This window comes from Citrus clementina, unplaced genomic scaffold (assembly GCF_000493195.1).
Source record: "Citrus clementina cultivar Clemenules unplaced genomic scaffold, Citrus_clementina_v1.0 scaffold_9, whole genome shotgun sequence".
Lineage (NCBI taxonomy): Eukaryota > Viridiplantae > Streptophyta > Magnoliopsida > Sapindales > Rutaceae > Citrus > Citrus x clementina.
In genome coordinates, this window is record NW_006261964.1 from 28,402,371 (window position 1) to 28,419,154 (window position 16,784).

A 16,784-nucleotide genomic window follows, 5' to 3' on the forward strand; every position below is an offset into this window, starting at 1 on the left:
GTTATTATACGAAATGTTGGAAGCGACTTTCCATATAGATGCTACTACAAAAGGATATGCTTAATTCCCATAAAAAATTAGGACCACTTGGGTTTTTTAAACTCAGAAACTCTCTAACTCCTCAAAGGACATTCAGAAAAGACGAGTTGGCCAATCAAGAAAGAGAATAGGAACATTTGAGGCCATGGCTGTGGTCCCTGACCAGTAGTAATCTAAGTATCACTAAGATGAATGCGGATAAGCCTCAATTTTGATAATTTTGATCTAGTGGGATTTTGATTATCTGTTGATAGGGAGGGTGAGGCTCCTTCACCTTCAGTATTACTGTTTTCTCCCGAAAAAAAAGCTTACATACCTCCGTCGGGGAAACCTAGACACACACAGTATACCTAACCTTCTATTACATGGTGCACATAGGTCATGGCCATGGCCCTCCCTCATTTGGGTCCTTCAAATTCGGAATCATTAGGACATCTTAACGTCAAGGTGACTTTATTTTCTTGTTTGTATTTTATGAGAACGACTGCATCCCACTGTTATCTCGCACAGCAATTCCCAACGGAAAAATTGGGGGTTTAACAAACTTACAGAAGTTTTTTTTTTTTTGGAATAATAATATGTATATTACATTCACATCTCTACTGATATTTATAATCACAAGTCTATTGTGGCACAATTTAAATTTTTACTCTCACTAAATTTAGAAAGATATTAATTACATCTTTATCTAATTATATAGGAATAAGATGAGTCTCTAAGAAGGGCTCAAATCATTACCCTCATTAATGGTTCTCACTTTAGTGAGGACAATGGTTCAACATTCGGCCAAAATACTTGAATGTCATTTTTTTTTCTTCCATCTGTACCAAGAAAACATTGCGACTATCATGAAGTTTGGTCTCTGCAATCACTTAATTCTCTGGGTTTCGTACGTTTTCCTATGCTGAAGGAAATACTTGGAGAATGGAGAATATTTTCAATTCATCTCTAGCCAGGGAACTGTGCTTGGGAATAAGTCGATTTCTCAATCATGAGGAGAGGGATGTTGGCGAGAGTTTTTGTCGCTGGGCTTTGGCGTTGGCAGCCTAGAATATCAGGCACAGTGGTCTAATCTAAAAATGCAACTGCTACCGCCTGAATAACTCCAAAATAGTAGCGTTTGATTTTGAAATAGGAACACAACTACTTGATTACCTGGAGGACTCATTTCAAAGCAGATCTTTTTGAATTTCTTCTGTTCAAACTGTTAAGGGGGATGTGATTTTTTTCCCCTTATTCTTTTCTTTTTTTAAGCACCTAGTTTTATTAGATGATACCGCTTGATATTTGAAAGGCGACTTTGGCAGTGCTTTTGCATCTAATTCTCTCTAAATCAATCAATCCTAGGTATATTCTCATGTAGTTCCTAGGGATGGCAATGGGGAGGGGAGGGGAGGGGACCAATCTCCCCATACCCATCCCCGATATTTTGCATATGTCCCCGTCCCCTCCCCATCCCCGTCAGAATTGCTTGAGAGAATCCCCATCCCCTCCCCGAATAATAACAGGGGATCCCCGAGGGTCCCGGTCCCCGAATAACTAATAGTCTAATACATTTTTTTATTTTCGATTTTAAATTAATCATATTAAAATAAACTCATACCGCTATTGTAAGCTCGTAACCAACTTTGACAGCACATTAAGGCCTCCAATGTGCTTGGATGAAGTTTGTTATGGTATGGGCTCACAACTCTACCACTAGTGTTAAAAGCTGATTCAGAAGCAACTGTTGTAATTGGAATTGCCAAAATATCTCTAGCAATTCGAGCTAATGTAGGATACCTATTAGCATTTGTCTTCCGTCAACTCAAAATATTAAAATCTTCCATCTGAGGTATAACTTTCTCATCCAAATATGAATCTAATTCATCTGCAACAAATGCACAATCTCCATTGTTTACATAATCATCAAAACCTGTCATCCATTTGGTTGCTTTCTTATAAGAATCCCCTGTAGATCTAGTAGAAGAACTACTACCAGTATAATCAAAGCAATAAACAATTGGTGAAAACTTCAATTAATACTCTTCAACTAATTCCCGGTAAGGGGTGACCACTTTCCCAACATACAACTATTTTGATATTTATTATTTTTAACAATATTTATAATTTTGTTATTTATTTATTAATAATTTTAAAAATAAAAATAAAATTAAAAATTAAAATGGGGAAATGGGTAGGGGACGGGGATTCCACCTCATCCCCGTCCCCTCCCCGAATAAAAAGTTGGGTAAAAAATTTTCCCCGTCCCCTCCCCGAAAAAAAAATTGGGTATAAAATTTTCCCCGTACCCTCCCCGAATGGGGAAAATCCCCGAGGGTACCCGTCCCCGTGGGGATTTTTGCCATCCCTAGTAGTTCCTAGAGTTATATGCGTCCGATCCTTGTATTTTTAAATATAACCTTAAACATCAATGTTGTCGGAGTAATGGCAAGGATGTTCCGTGTTGTTTTCAAAAATACGAGAAACATTTATGAATTAGTGCCCAAATCTAGAGTTCGAAAGAATTTTGTCCGACGTTAGTGTCTTCAAGACGAAACGAAAAAAAATTACACCTCCTATAAAAATATGCCAATATTTTGCAATCAAACACCCCATATAAGCACTTTCATATGTTTGAATAGTTTTTGCTTGGGGGGAAATTTGGATGTTGATTGGACTAATAGCTTAATGACATGTGTAAAAAAAAGTCAATTAAAATAAAGTCAATACATTTGACTGAATGGTCATGAAGTTCTCAAAAGATAGAAGATAAACTCCTTAGGAAAAAGAATGGATTTGGTAAATATACCCAAAATTAATGGGTATTATCATAACTCAAATTTGGTGGTTAGAGCAAACACATGAACAATGCACAATATCACGGGAAAGAATAAAATATCTTTTTTTTTTTTGCTAAAAAGAAGGGGCCAATAAGAATAAAGATTCTTTAAGTAAAGTAACAAGAGAGAGTCACGTCAGCTGTCCTTTTGCTACCCCTAAAAAGTAATAGGACCATAATACTGAGAGCTTGTCATGTGTCTAGTCGTGGGGGCAAAAAGAGGTAGAAGGTTTTCTTGCCTTTTAAGCTCATAGGTGTCACAATTAAAAGACAAAAGTAAAAATATTAAAATAACCTCACCTAAAGAAGGTCGGCTAATAAATATATGCTACTTGTCAAAATAAACCAAGATAATCGTCAAGTAAAACTGAAGATTTTCTCAAAATGATAATACTTTTTCCTCATTCAAAATAAACTTGTCTTCTTCTACCTAAGAGTAAAAATATCATTATTAAAGCTTCAAGGTCCCTTAGAAATTTGAAGCCACCATTGTATTACTCAAAATCTTACTTAAGCATCATAATGTAGTTGCAGGCCATCGTTGTCTCCACTCTAACCTCAATTTGTTTAATTTTACAGGTTAACAAAGCTCAAAGGTTAGTGATTTCATCTTCATTTTCATCTTATTTTCACCCCCTTCTCAAACACCCCAACTCCTAGTTATCTTCCACCATCTTGCGATAGCACACCTAAGTTTAGCAATCCTCTTTTAAACAAATTTATTTGTTTTAACTGGATCCACCAAAATTCGGTTAAAATAGTATTCATACAAAAGATAAATGGTTCCCATAATTAAACTAGAGCAAAATAATAATAATAATAATCCAATCCTTTGAAAGCAGCCCAATCCCCCTCAGTACTCTGGTCAAACTTTAGGCAATAGCGCCCATCAGTAAGGTTAAATCTTAAACTCATCAAAACCAAAAACCACCACACTCCAGCCGTGCAACCCAAGTTAGTGGGGACAATGAGCTTAAAAAATTAAAAAGCCGACCATATTCAAATTTGATTCAATCTTCTCATAAAATTATGGTTTAAAACAGAGGATAAAACGTCATCTATAATCACATTACAGATCCCCAATAAAACACACCTCGTACTTCAAACGCCAGGGTGAGTGTGTACAGTGCGAATCACATTGTGTAAGCTGAGGCTGAACAGCAAGCACAATACACCCACGAAGAGAAATAGATAGTTATTATATTATTGTTACTTATAAGAGAAGTGCGTGGCCATTTCGTCATCCTTTTCCATTTCTAAACTTCTTTAAATAATTTCCAATTCCCGATGAGAGTTGGTTCTGCATCTGCCTCTGCCTCTGCCTCTGCCTCATCTCATGGCCCTGGTAAAACTTGGGAGTGAGTGAGGTATTAAATATAATTACCATACTAACCAAACCCACAAGCACCCTTTTTGTACTTCAATCCTGAAAATCAAAATGAAGCTGATTCATACTTCATGGATCCGCTTTTTTCGCTTCAACACCAGCGTCCTATAAAGCCTTTTCAGCTTTTCTTCTTCCTCAAACTTCACTCTTTCTACTACATTATTGATTCTTCTACACACTACACTAGTCCTTAATTCTTCTGTCATTTCCACTTTCTTTGTCTCCAAGAAAAAACTGCTTACAACATGGGCAAAGAATGGTATTGGGGTGGTAGCAGCAAATCCTCCACCTCCAAAAGAGGACGGGAAAAAGATTGTATTAGTAACAGTAACACTACTGCTACTACTTCTGGTTGCATGAGTGCTGTCTTTCAGTTCTTTGATTTTCACCATTTTCAGTTTCCTTTAAAACATCACCAGGCTTCTTCTTTCAAGGCCACCAACGATTCTTTTCTTCCTGAAGACCACTCTACCCTCAAAGGAGCAGAAGCTCCTAGGAATAGCTTGGAGTTAGAGGAGCCTCCATTCTCTTCATCTTCAACTAACTTGAAAGAAGAAGAAGAAGAAACTTCAAATATCCGAGTAAGTTTATTTATTTTATGATATGATATATTTATTTAACTAATTAATCTTTTCGGTTTCCTAGCCTAGCTATTTTTTATTTTTATTTTATTTTATTTTAGCGTTTCCAAGATTCTTTATTTTGAAAAGTGAGTAATCATGATGAAAATAATGATATTGATATGTAATATACTATGTTAGTAATTAATCTTAACTAATCTTGGTTTTGAAAATGTAGAGGGGCATTCAAATCAAAACAAGTGGTGGTGGGGGGAAAACAAGATCATCATCATCAAAAGTTGATTCTTCTTCATCCTCCTCAGAAATAAGCTCATCTCCGGGAGCCAAGACTCCGAATTTGGTAGCAAGGCTGATGGGTCTTGATCTTCTTCCGGTTAATGAAAGCCAATCCCCCTCTTATCCTTCATCATCATCATGCCATGAAACCCCAAAGTCAAATATCCACCACCATTTTCGACCGAGACAACACCAACATGGCAAGCTTATAATTAGCCACAGACGCTCCTTGGACGTTGATATGACAACAGTAGGCACCCGTTCTTTGCCGGAGACCCCAAGAATCTCTTCGGCTCGAAGATCAGACGTTGATTATCACCCCCGCCTTTCACTTCAAATCAACAAAGAAAATGGTAATGCTGGAGAAGAGGTTGAGTTCTCACGCTTCTCATACTTGAGAAGGAAGGAACTCAAGCAAGACGACGAGTACAGAAGCCCAAGCCAGTATGCGAGGCAAATAGTGAGCCAAGTTAAAGAAAGTGTTAGCAGAAAAGTTGGTCTTGACATAACAAACACTTTGAGAAGCAGCAGAGGAGCTGAACAAGCAAGAGAAATAGAGGAGCTCGTTAGTCAACTGAAGGCCAAGAAAAGTTATTCCAAGGTTTTGAGCAAAGTTGTTGACCGATCAAGCCCTGGTAAGCACTCAAGTAGTACTCCTTGCTCCCCAAGGCTCAGTAGATTCTTGGAACCAAAACAGAAAGTAACCACATTAATCACAACCACCAAAGAAAACATTACTCCTCATCAGCAGCCTCGAAAATTTTCGTGTGAGGCACAAGCAAGTAATGTTATTCAGCCACAACAACCCATCAAAGTTTTATCATCAAAGCCCAAGCTGCGGCCTGTGCAAGAGCAAGAAAAACAACACATCATCAATGAGCAAAGACCCGCCAAGAAATGTAAGAAAGCCACCGCCGGTGAAAGGTTCAGTACTTCAAGGCTTAAAAAGCCTCCGCAAACCACAGACATCATCAGAAACAGGCAAGAGGAGTCCTTCCTCCGTCCCTCAACAGCCAACAGAGCCCATTGCTCTGACAAAAATTGCAAGCAAACTCCATTGTCAAATGGCCTTCTCAATATCACAGTCCCCACTCTTCTCCCCGTCAAGAAAGACCCTTCTCCTCCGGCAACCAAATTACCTCAAAAACAGGTAACTTTTTTACTTTAATTTTTATAACTAGTGCAACGTTATATGGTTATTAAATTTTTCGTTTACATTTTTTATGCTGTGCATTATATTTTAATTTGCATGATCATTTATTTATCTTATTATTTTGCGGACGTATTGCAGGTATTTAGTGCACAAAACTCGAGACATAGCTCACAGTTATCTAGTAATACGTGCCAGACATACAAACAAGAAACGTCCGTCGCTGTCCAAGGCAACATCAAGGAAAGACTTAACGTTGCCACCACCACCACCAATAGCACCAACACCAGCTACCCCGTAGGAGAAGCAGAAGAAAATGAGTATGTTACTGGAATACTAAACCGTACGGGCATAAACAAAGACACCCCAGTGACACTCACCAAATGGTTCTCCCCTTTTCACCCTTTAGACCCTTCAATTTTTCATCACCTCGAAAACACGAACCACCCCATCATAATGTCGGGTCAATTGAGTCATCTTTGCAATAGAAAATTGATGTTTGGGCTGGTTGATGAAATTTTGGTGGATATTTTGATGCCTTATATTAAGATGAGGCCATGGGTCAGTCCAAGCGTCACTGTTGGACGTGGTCACATGCAAGGGTCAGAGTTGATAGACACGTTGTGTATGCAAATTAGAAGCTACCCCCGCGCTGATTGTCGGGTTCTTGAGGACATTGATGGTTTAATTGACAAAGATTTGCCGCCAATGAAGTCGCAGAAACGAATTGCATTTGAAGAAGAAGGCGAAGGGGTGGTGACGGAGCTCGAGAGGGACATTTTGGACACGTTGATACTCGAAGCTGCTGTGGAGTTTCCCGTTGGCCGATATTGGAGGCGAGATGAAACGGCGGCATATTGCGGGTGCAAGGGAAGGGGCGGGAACTAGGCAGCAGAGAGACAGGAAGCAGAGGGGTCACATGGGAGATTCACGTGATCAGATGCTAGTCGTCGGGGGGTTTTGAGGTGGACCCAGCTGATTGGGACTTGTAAAACTGGGTGTGTGTATTTAGCTTTGGTTTTTTTCTTCTCATAGAATTAAAATTTAAATTAAAACAAAAATGGTGGGTCGAAGATAGCGACTGTTGGCCCTGACTGGACTCGCTTTCTGATTGGTTCTTAAAAGACAAAATTTGACAGAGGAATCCCATTCCCTCTCCTTCTCTCCCCTTTCGTCCTTTGTACATACGCAGCTTTTTCTTTTTTCTTTTTTTGTTTTCTTTAAATTGAAGAACTTTGAAAAAGTCATTAGCCATTAGGTTTCCTTCAGTAACTTGGTGTAATTGCTATCGCAATTTCTGTATAATAATTAATATTTTGATTGTTTCCCATGTATATTCCATTTTTTCTTTCTGGTATTTTCTTTTCTTGTTGGGATTACATTGGATAATAATTCTAAAATTAATTGAATTTTAATTAATGTGATAGAGTAATCGTATGAATTTGTAGGTGCACAAAACATAAGGTTAATTTATGATAAGTTACACATTTGGTAAGTCATATCATGTGTCTAAAAGTACAAAATTAGAAAAAAAATTGACAAGAATTAGAATGTAAGTCATACCTAGTCGAATTGTTCGAGGGGAACTTAATTCAATAATAGAGCAAAATTTAAGTGGAACTTATTTATTTCCCTCCAAAATTTCAGAATAAAAATAAACTTATCATATTCTCGCATTAACCAAAATGAATATAAATTAGATCTTATGAAAGTACCTTAAAATTTTATATTTGTCTTATAATCCTTTTGAAGCAGTACAAAAAGCACTTTCTATCACATTTTCTTTCATTTTTTTTACCAATAAAATACTGACTTAAGTATCGAAGTATCTTTTATAAGTACCAACCACCTGGTGCTTAAATATTTAAGAGCTAAAAAACGAGTGAAAAATCAATCATTTCAGATAATGGATCAAGATCTCGGCACTTGAGTATTATAAAGAAACAAACTATAGTTGGGAGAAGAAAATTATACCATTGTATACAGGAAGAGTGAGTTTATGTTAGTCCTTGATGCTTATGTCACACTACATGGAGTCGAAAAATCAATGCACTGCCACCAATTTATTATACGAACTCGTGTTTACAACTTTACATCGTGGGGAATTCAGAATTTATTTAAAAAAAAAAAAACAAATGCCATTTTTTATGTAATCATTCAATGATAACTTTAAATTGCTAAGAACGGAAAAAAGATCTATTTTTCAAGGAACTAAATTATATTAATGAAATAAAACTTTTTTAGTCTAAACAATGTCTATCACAGGGTCCTTGTACTAGATCTCAAATCGATTATTATCAATTGAATGATTATTTATTGTCGTGATAGAAAGAGGACCACACGTTTTTTTTTTTTAATCAATTCCGAGACCTAAGCATATAGTCATGATGTCGGTTTTTCCATGCATTTCCATAAATCATAATAGCAAGCAAGAATATGTTTAAAAATCGAAAATTTTCAAAACAAAATAACATATTCAAATGTAAATTTTCACCTTTTAATATATATATGAATACAAGAAGTAGATGCCCATAAGAAGAATCCTACAGATTTGATTCTTTAATTTTCGTGGTAATTTGAGCTCATAAAGTAGTAAAAAGACAATACTCAAAAGATGGGTTTGCATGGAACCAGACACAACGTACGTGGATTTTAAAAAAGCACAACATAAAGTTACAACTACACGGCCAAATGCTTATGCAGACAGGATACCCCAAGTCAAAAATTTGCATAAAATGGCAGCAAAAAGAAGGAGCTTTACATCTTTTTGTCTACCATATCAAACGATTTAACTAAATTTGTGTAACTATAGGATCTAAAAATTGGCCGATGCTTTGTCAAACAATTGATATTTTATTATTATCATTATTATTATTATTTTTCAAACAAATCACATAAATGATGTGGAGGAGTGGGCAAAACTTCCGAAAGCAAACTGACAATTTGATAATCGAATTGAACCAAACCAAATTCTCTGATAATCAGGTTCGGAACAGATGTGGTTCAATTGATTTTTCCTTGACCGAGCAGACATTTGCTCATGAACATATAATTTGAAATTTGAAAAGTCGTAGAGAATCAATTCATAGAATTCACTGTTGAATCAGCATGGGTTCTTAAGTTGGCCGCTTCTGAAATTGAATATTGATAGCACATTGCCATACTTTTCATTTATGATCACACCATATTCTTTGGTCTCCTTCTTTTCTTTAAATTAATAATTCATGGATTTAAATTGAATAAGGAATGAAGGACAGGACTAAGGAGGAGAGAAATAAAGATAAGGCAACACATACATGTAGGTAGAGCTGGCAAAACGGGTCATCGGGTCGTGTTCGTGTCGTGTCAACTTCGTGTCGTGTCAAATTTAGGTCGACCCAAATCCGATCCATTTAATAATCGTGTCAAAATATTGAGACACAAACCCGACACGGAAAAATAATCGGGTTACCCAATAACCCGTTTAATATCTATATATTGAATAAAAATTACATCAAATATTTACATACTATCATACATACGTATGTACATACATACATACATAATTTATCGATATTATAAAATATACATATCTACCAATATATTACACATTTACACTATTGAGGTTTTAATTATATATATATATAATATTATATATCAATATTATAAAATATACATGTCTATCAATTTTTACACATTTACACTATTGAAGCTCTAAATTTATTTAAAATTTTATAAATAAAACACAGTGTTTATATTCACCTTTTTAAAGAATAAAAAAAAAGAAAATCATCTCTAATATTTGAGTTTTAATGATAAGAATATGTAAATTATTTTAAAATAGAAAATATAATCGGGTTATTGATCGGGTAAATGGGTCAAGAATTTTAACCCAAACCCGACACGGAAAAAAATCGTGTTGACCCGGACCCGACCCATTTAATAATCGTGTTAAATTTGGCGACCCATACCCATTTATTTATGTCGTGTTCGTGTCGGGTAATCGGGTCGTGTCAAATTTTGCTAGCTCTACATGTAGGGGCATAAATGCAATGTGATTCCTTTAGATTTCGAGACCAAGTGAATTATTGCATATCAGGAGGCCCGTCATTGATACAATTGAGTGGAAAGAAGAAGAAGAAGATGCAGAAGCAGAAGAAGACAAGAGAATAAATTGATATGATAGAGAATAAATTGATAAAATAATAATGTGATAAGAATAAATTGTAAGAAAGATTGATAGGGTTGTTGCACCATCATGAGCAATTCTGTTCATAGTTGACTCCCCATTTGTTTATATATGCTTCCATTTATGGACTCGGAAATTTAGTTGTAGACCTAATCATTAATACTTATTTCCTTGTTCAAGATTTAACCAAGGATCATTTGAAAAATATTTTTGATACTATGAAAAGGGTTTTGAGATGGTTAAAATAATTTATGCCTCTACTCTATATTATATGATGAGTAATATTTGGAAAGTATTTTAATTTTTGTAATTTGAAGTGAGATGACATTTATTCATTAAATGATGGGATGAAATGACAAATAATTTTACAAGTCATAGAAGTATTACTAAGATATTTCAAGGGAAGCCTAATATTATATAATGATTTAATGAGGATACAAATGAGGCTAAATAATTTTTTTTTTAATATACACACTTCTTAGCCGGTACGAACATTTACTTTTTTAAAAAATATATATATACGTTCAAAGTTAAATGACAAAAAAATATGAACTCTGGTACATTGAGGGCGGGTTTGACAGGTTCGCATTGCAGTTGCAATAGTTGATTTGCATGGATGATGAAGGCAAGTTTTGCACGAGTCATGGACATATGTGATGTGTGTGTCATTAATCTTTCACAAATTTTAAATAATTTTTTTACATTATCTCCTTATCCACTTGATGAATCACACTAATTAGAACACTGATGAATGACAAAGCATAGATTCTTTTCCTTCTCCGCTGTTAATAAATCTCTCTGCCATTCGCTGGACCTAATTTAGTGATAATTGAATCTTCACTTGTTTGATGTACTCCAAGTACACTAGACCAGGCATTTAATTATGTACCTTTCTCTCATAAATATTTTTCATCCTCATTACCACGTACGCTCGTTGGATAGAACGGACCCATCTCGTTTCAATTCTCTTTAATTTAGAACTTACTAATTCAGCGAAGTTTGGTGACAATTGTATTACATTTCTATAATAGTCCTGACTAACCCCACTGGCCAGGAATCATTATTTTCATTTAGTATTCCAAAATTTTACATGGCTCCTACTGCTGCTTCAGAGATATATATATATATATATATAAAAGATATATATTATTTTCATTCAATATTCCAAAATTTTACGCGGCTCGTACTGCAGCTTCAGAAATATATATAAGATATAAATTAATGCATTTAGCTATGATACAAGGAACGTATATACCGATATGGGGCTTAAAACTTCAAATTGAAATTTGAACCTAGCTTGTAATTATGTGTCTTGCATTTGCACAAAGTACCATTTGTTAAGTAGTCGGTTTCTTTATCATTTTAAATTTTAGTTACATATATATAGTAAATTTTACTATTGTTATATTGCATGCCACATCAATCGAGATGCTGACTCTATATCTTAACTTTGTATGAATGATATTTGCTCAGTTGTCAAACTATTATACCAAACATTAACATTGTTATTTCCATGTGGTAGCCCGATAAGGTAGCGTACTTCTAATAACATAGCAGATAACTTGAAAGATGTAACAAAAGAATCGAAGGCATTCAAACATACAAATATTTTCGCATCATGTTTTTATATCAATGCCTAATATATTACGTTATATACATAGGAATACAGTATGCCAGCAGTTGTGTATATGTTCAAATAAGTAGAAACTGAGCGGGAAATTCAAAAGTAAATGCAAGAAGGTTGAATCACAACCAGTCACATGTGAAGCGGAAATGGGCAATTATGGCTGTTAATTATGAAGGAGAAGTGAAAGATCTGAGAGCTGATGCTGTTGACTGAGTCTATTAAATGATGTTGGAGCTTTTTGGAGTAAGAATTGGGCATATAGATCTGGCTTTTCCTATGCATGTTCTCATTTGCTTTCTGGGAAATGTGATACCCAAGTTTGTGAAATTTTGTTCCATTTGATCACCATTTTAGGGGATTCAATTTCAAGGCCTATTTAATGCTTTGTTTCGGGATTGATGGTAACAATGACATTAAATAGGGTAAACGCCATTAGTGCTGGATAAAAAGACGTTACATACATAATCGGGTGATTGATTATATTAAATGATTAGTTTATATTTAATTTTACATACCTACGTCTCTATTGACTACCACAAATTTATCATTAGATCCCTAACTCTTTTAATATTAACTCTCAATTTTCATATACAAATGCAATACATCATAAATTCGGGAAAGAAGAATGAAAACTTGGGAAATTATGGGGGGAAAAAAAACTTGAGGGCGTAAGAAAGACTTAAGAATTGCAAGCATTGCACGCAGGAGTGTTTGTATTATAGATTGCACCCTGCTAATAGACTGTAAATATATTCCAACATAAGGGTTACATCCAGTTTTCGGAAACAGACACAATAGGCAACGATATAGAATTATGTATATATATGTTCGAAATTGCTTGCAAGATAGAGCTTCTGCGATCCCCTCTTGTTTTTATTAGTTTATTTGTTTCAAAATGGGAGCTCAAGTCATATTCAGATTCAGTGTTTGCGCAAAACTTGGCAGATTCCACCTATACAATATTCCTGACGACTTATAACACTTTGAAAAACCCTAGAATCTAAATTGAATCTATCAGATTAGATTAGATTTCAATATTTACCCTTTTTCCTACCAGGGGTACGGGTACTAATTTTGAAATTCAAAGTGGTCCTGCACGTCCAGTTCGTGGGGACCTCTCTATTTTAAGTTATTAACAATAAATGGGTCAATTATTTTATATGAATATGATATGAGTGGGCAGCATATTGATTATAAATATATAAGAGACGAACAAAAATCATCAGACATTATTACAATAAATAATTGTAAGTAATGGGCTCTCTCTCATCTGCAGATATTTGGACTCTTACTCGAAAACGTGTCAATTATGAGAAAAAATGACCAGAGGGAAAATTTGAAGGAGCGTATGCTGCCAGGTTTGAGTGTACAAGGAAGCCATCAGTGAGTGAAAGATGAAAGACAAAAGTGTACAAGTACCCACAAAAAAAATAAATAAATAAATAAATTATGCTCTGCTATTTAGGTTTTAGAGTTCTCTAGAACATATTATAAACTTAGATGTGTTTTGAAATTTGATTCACATCTAACGAACTATCAACAATTACTCTAATACAAAAAAAAGAAAAATAACAAATAAATTAGATATTCATCCTATAAATACAATGTAACTGTGACATCAGAGTATCCTTTCGAAGTTTCTAAAGAACTGGTGTTTAGTTGTTACGGAAGCATCTTTGTCCCATGTTGAGACAATTTATTCTGATCTGAGTTTACAACGACGGAATCCATAGATGTCTGTCGGTGAAGGCCCAGCCCAATGCAAGATGATATGCATGCATAACATAAGCCCAAATGCCAAGAGCCATCCCTTTTCCCCAAAGTCCCAGCCAATGCTATTTGTTAAACAAAATGAAGAAATGATTATGGTTTTGTCATTATGCTATTTGTTTTGAAAATACTAATGTTGTACCTCATTAACTCATTTTACATGTGTGTATAATCATTTCAGGTGCGGGTACCCATATTTCTTTTTATTACAGACACACTTTTAAATTGTGTGGTTTAAGAGAGTTAAAAATTTATTCTCTTAAACCCCACGAATTAAAAGCGCATTTGTATAAAAAAAAAAAAGAGGATTCCAACATTAGAGAATAATTATATATAATAATAATAATAATAATAATAAAATTAAGGCTCCATTTGGTACAACTTTTTAAATAGAGCTTTTACTAGGGGCGAGACTATGTGTGGGTTGAGGAGGGCTACAATCCGTCCAAAATTCTAGAAAATTTACAAAACTATCATTATTTATACTTTTATTTACAATTGTAACCACTCCATTATTTACAACTTTTCTATGCGGTCCATTCATATAATTAAACTAAGAAAAAAGGGATTCTGTTTATTCAACAAAATGTCTCATTCATATGAATAAATTAAAAAAAAAAGGATTCCCTTTTTCAAGGTTCCAGATTCCATAACGTGCATTCTCTCTTCTCTTGGCTTCTTCGTTCTTTTTTTCTTAGCTTCTTCAATTCTTCGTCTTCTTCTTGGTAAGAAAATTTATTTTTTTGTTTAATCACTTACAATATATTTATAAACTGAGAGGTAGTAGAAACTAAATTATCTCAGTTAAAAGAACTATATAAGGGTCGCAACTACACTTGATTAGAAAAACTAATTGTATAAGATTAAATTATTGTTAGGTCAAATGGAGACCATAAATTCAATCCAAATATAATGTTAATTTGTTAATTAAACTTATTGTTTGGCTTTTGAATAGTATTAATGTGTTATTGTGATGAACTAACGGTTCTATACTTTTATTAATTTGTTAATTAAACTTATCGATAATTTTTTAATTGCTTTTATGTTTTTACTTCTTTATTTTTCAGGCATTAATTAATGTCAAACAATCAATCATTAAAGTTTAGAAAAACTCTTCTTGCAATTTTTTAAGAAAAAAGATGGTGGGTAGTCGTCAAGTGAGGTTTCATGTGATATTGATGATCCTAAACTAGATGAGCAACCCACATAGAAGTCTCGAAGAGTTGAAGCTCAAAGTGAAAATATTGCCTCATTAGAACGTGATCCGAAGTTATGTAAATCAATATGGATATATATTGTTAATCAATAAGATGACATTAGGAGAATGTATATCAGCATGGGTCCATATCAACCAAAGTTAGAAGAGTTTCCACCTTCATTTGATGGGCAACAATTTCGTCGATTTCAATACACTTGGTATGCACAATTTCCTTAGCTCGAGTATTCTAAAGAAATTGATGATGCATTTTGTTTTGCATGTTTTCTTTTTTACAAAAAAAAGTAAAATATCGTAAGTTTATAATTGAAGGGTTTGGGAGTTGGAAGAGAATTAATAATGGAGAGAGATGTTCCATTTTATATCATGAAGAGGGGTTTAATTCACATCATACAAAGTCTATGCTAAAGTGGAATGGTTTAAAGAATCAATCTCAACGTATAGATAAGAGTCATAAATGTACAATCATCACAACAGATTTTATACAATAGATTGCGGCTTCAGACCTCAATAGAAGCTAGTAAATGGCTTGCAAAGCAAGCATGTGGTTTTAGAGGCCATGATGAGTCTATTAAATTTTATAATCCTAGAAATTTTATTGAAATGATAAAGTATTCAGCAAGGATGAATAAAGATATTGCTGAAGTTGTCTTGGAAAATGCTCTGGGTAATGCAAAATATACTTCATCCAATATTTAAAAGAGCTTTTGAATATCATTGGCAATAGAGTGCGGCAAAAGATTCGTGAAGAAATTAGAGATCCAAAATTTTGTATTCTTGTTGATGAAGCACAAGATGAATAAAAAAAAGAACAAATGACTATTATTTTGAGATATGTTGATTGTGATGGATTTGTTGGTGAACAATTTTTTGAAGTTGTGAACGTAAAAGAAACTAGTGCATCAACTCTTAAAAAAGAAATATATAATGTCCTTACTCGTTACAATCTTTTGGTTGAAGATTTACAAGGACAATGATATGATGACGATAGTAATATGCGAGGTGCATGGAATGGATTGTAAGCACTATTTCGAGAAAACAATATGCATATTATGTACATTGTTTTGCTCATCGACTGCAACTTGCATTAGTGAAAGTTTCCAAAGATGTGCTTGATGTATGGATTTTTTTTTTTTTCAACTTTGAATTCCATCGTCAATGTTTTCAGTTCCTCTCCCAGCGTCATTCTGAATTGAAATCTATTAGGGATGCTGAAATTATTGATTTGATAGTCTCTAGGGAGCTTGAAACTGGTACAGGAGCTAATCAAATTTGTTCATTACAACGACCTGGCACAACTCGTTGGAGCTCTCATTTTACTTCGGTCAGTAGGTTGCTCAGTATGTTTGGTGCTATTCATAAGTATCTTGAAAAGATGATTTGCAATGGATCAAATAATGACATACGAAGAGAAGCTCAAGGTGTTTATGATGCAATGTCAACCTTTAAATTTGTTTTCATCTTGCATTTGATGAATAAGGTTTAAGGGATAAGTGATTAACTTTGTCAAGCATTACAAATGAAATCTCAAGACACTTTAAATGCTATACATTTAATATTAGCTAAAAAATAACTTCTTCAAAGTTTAAGAGAGAATGGTTGGGATACTTTTATTAAGAGTATGATATCATTTTGTGAAAGTCATCATATTTGACATGCCTAGAATGAATGATCACCATATGAAAGGTATGATGTGTTCTTATCGGTAGAAAGATTATGTTACAGTGGAGCATTATTAGCGAATTCATT

The 16,784-nt window shown here is 34.4% G+C and overlaps 1 protein-coding gene across 1 annotated transcript; it reads left to right on the forward strand.

Annotated features, from left to right (window-relative positions):
* Positions 1-4,096: 4,096 nt before the first annotated feature.
* Positions 4,097-7,291, forward strand: LOC18032733. Its single transcript, XM_006421749.2, has 3 exons — positions 4,097-4,828; positions 5,046-6,254; positions 6,396-7,291. The coding sequence occupies exons 1-3, from the start codon at positions 4,493-4,495 to the stop codon at positions 7,140-7,142; spliced, it is 2,292 nt and encodes a 763-aa protein (XP_006421812.1). The 5' UTR covers positions 4,097-4,492; the 3' UTR covers positions 7,143-7,291.
* The last annotated feature ends 9,493 nt before the right edge of the window (positions 7,292-16,784 follow it).

Coding starts and splice junctions, on each gene's coding strand:
- LOC18032733 (XM_006421749.2), top strand. CDS start 4,493: ATGGGCAAAGAATGGTATTGGGGTGGTAGCAGCAAATCCTCCACCTCC. Junction 4,829..5,045: donor AAGAAACTTCAAATATCCGA/GTAAGTTTATTT, acceptor TTGAAAATGTAG/AGGGGCATTCAAATCAAAAC. Junction 6,255..6,395: donor CCAAATTACCTCAAAAACAG/GTAACTTTTTTA, acceptor GACGTATTGCAG/GTATTTAGTGCACAAAACTC.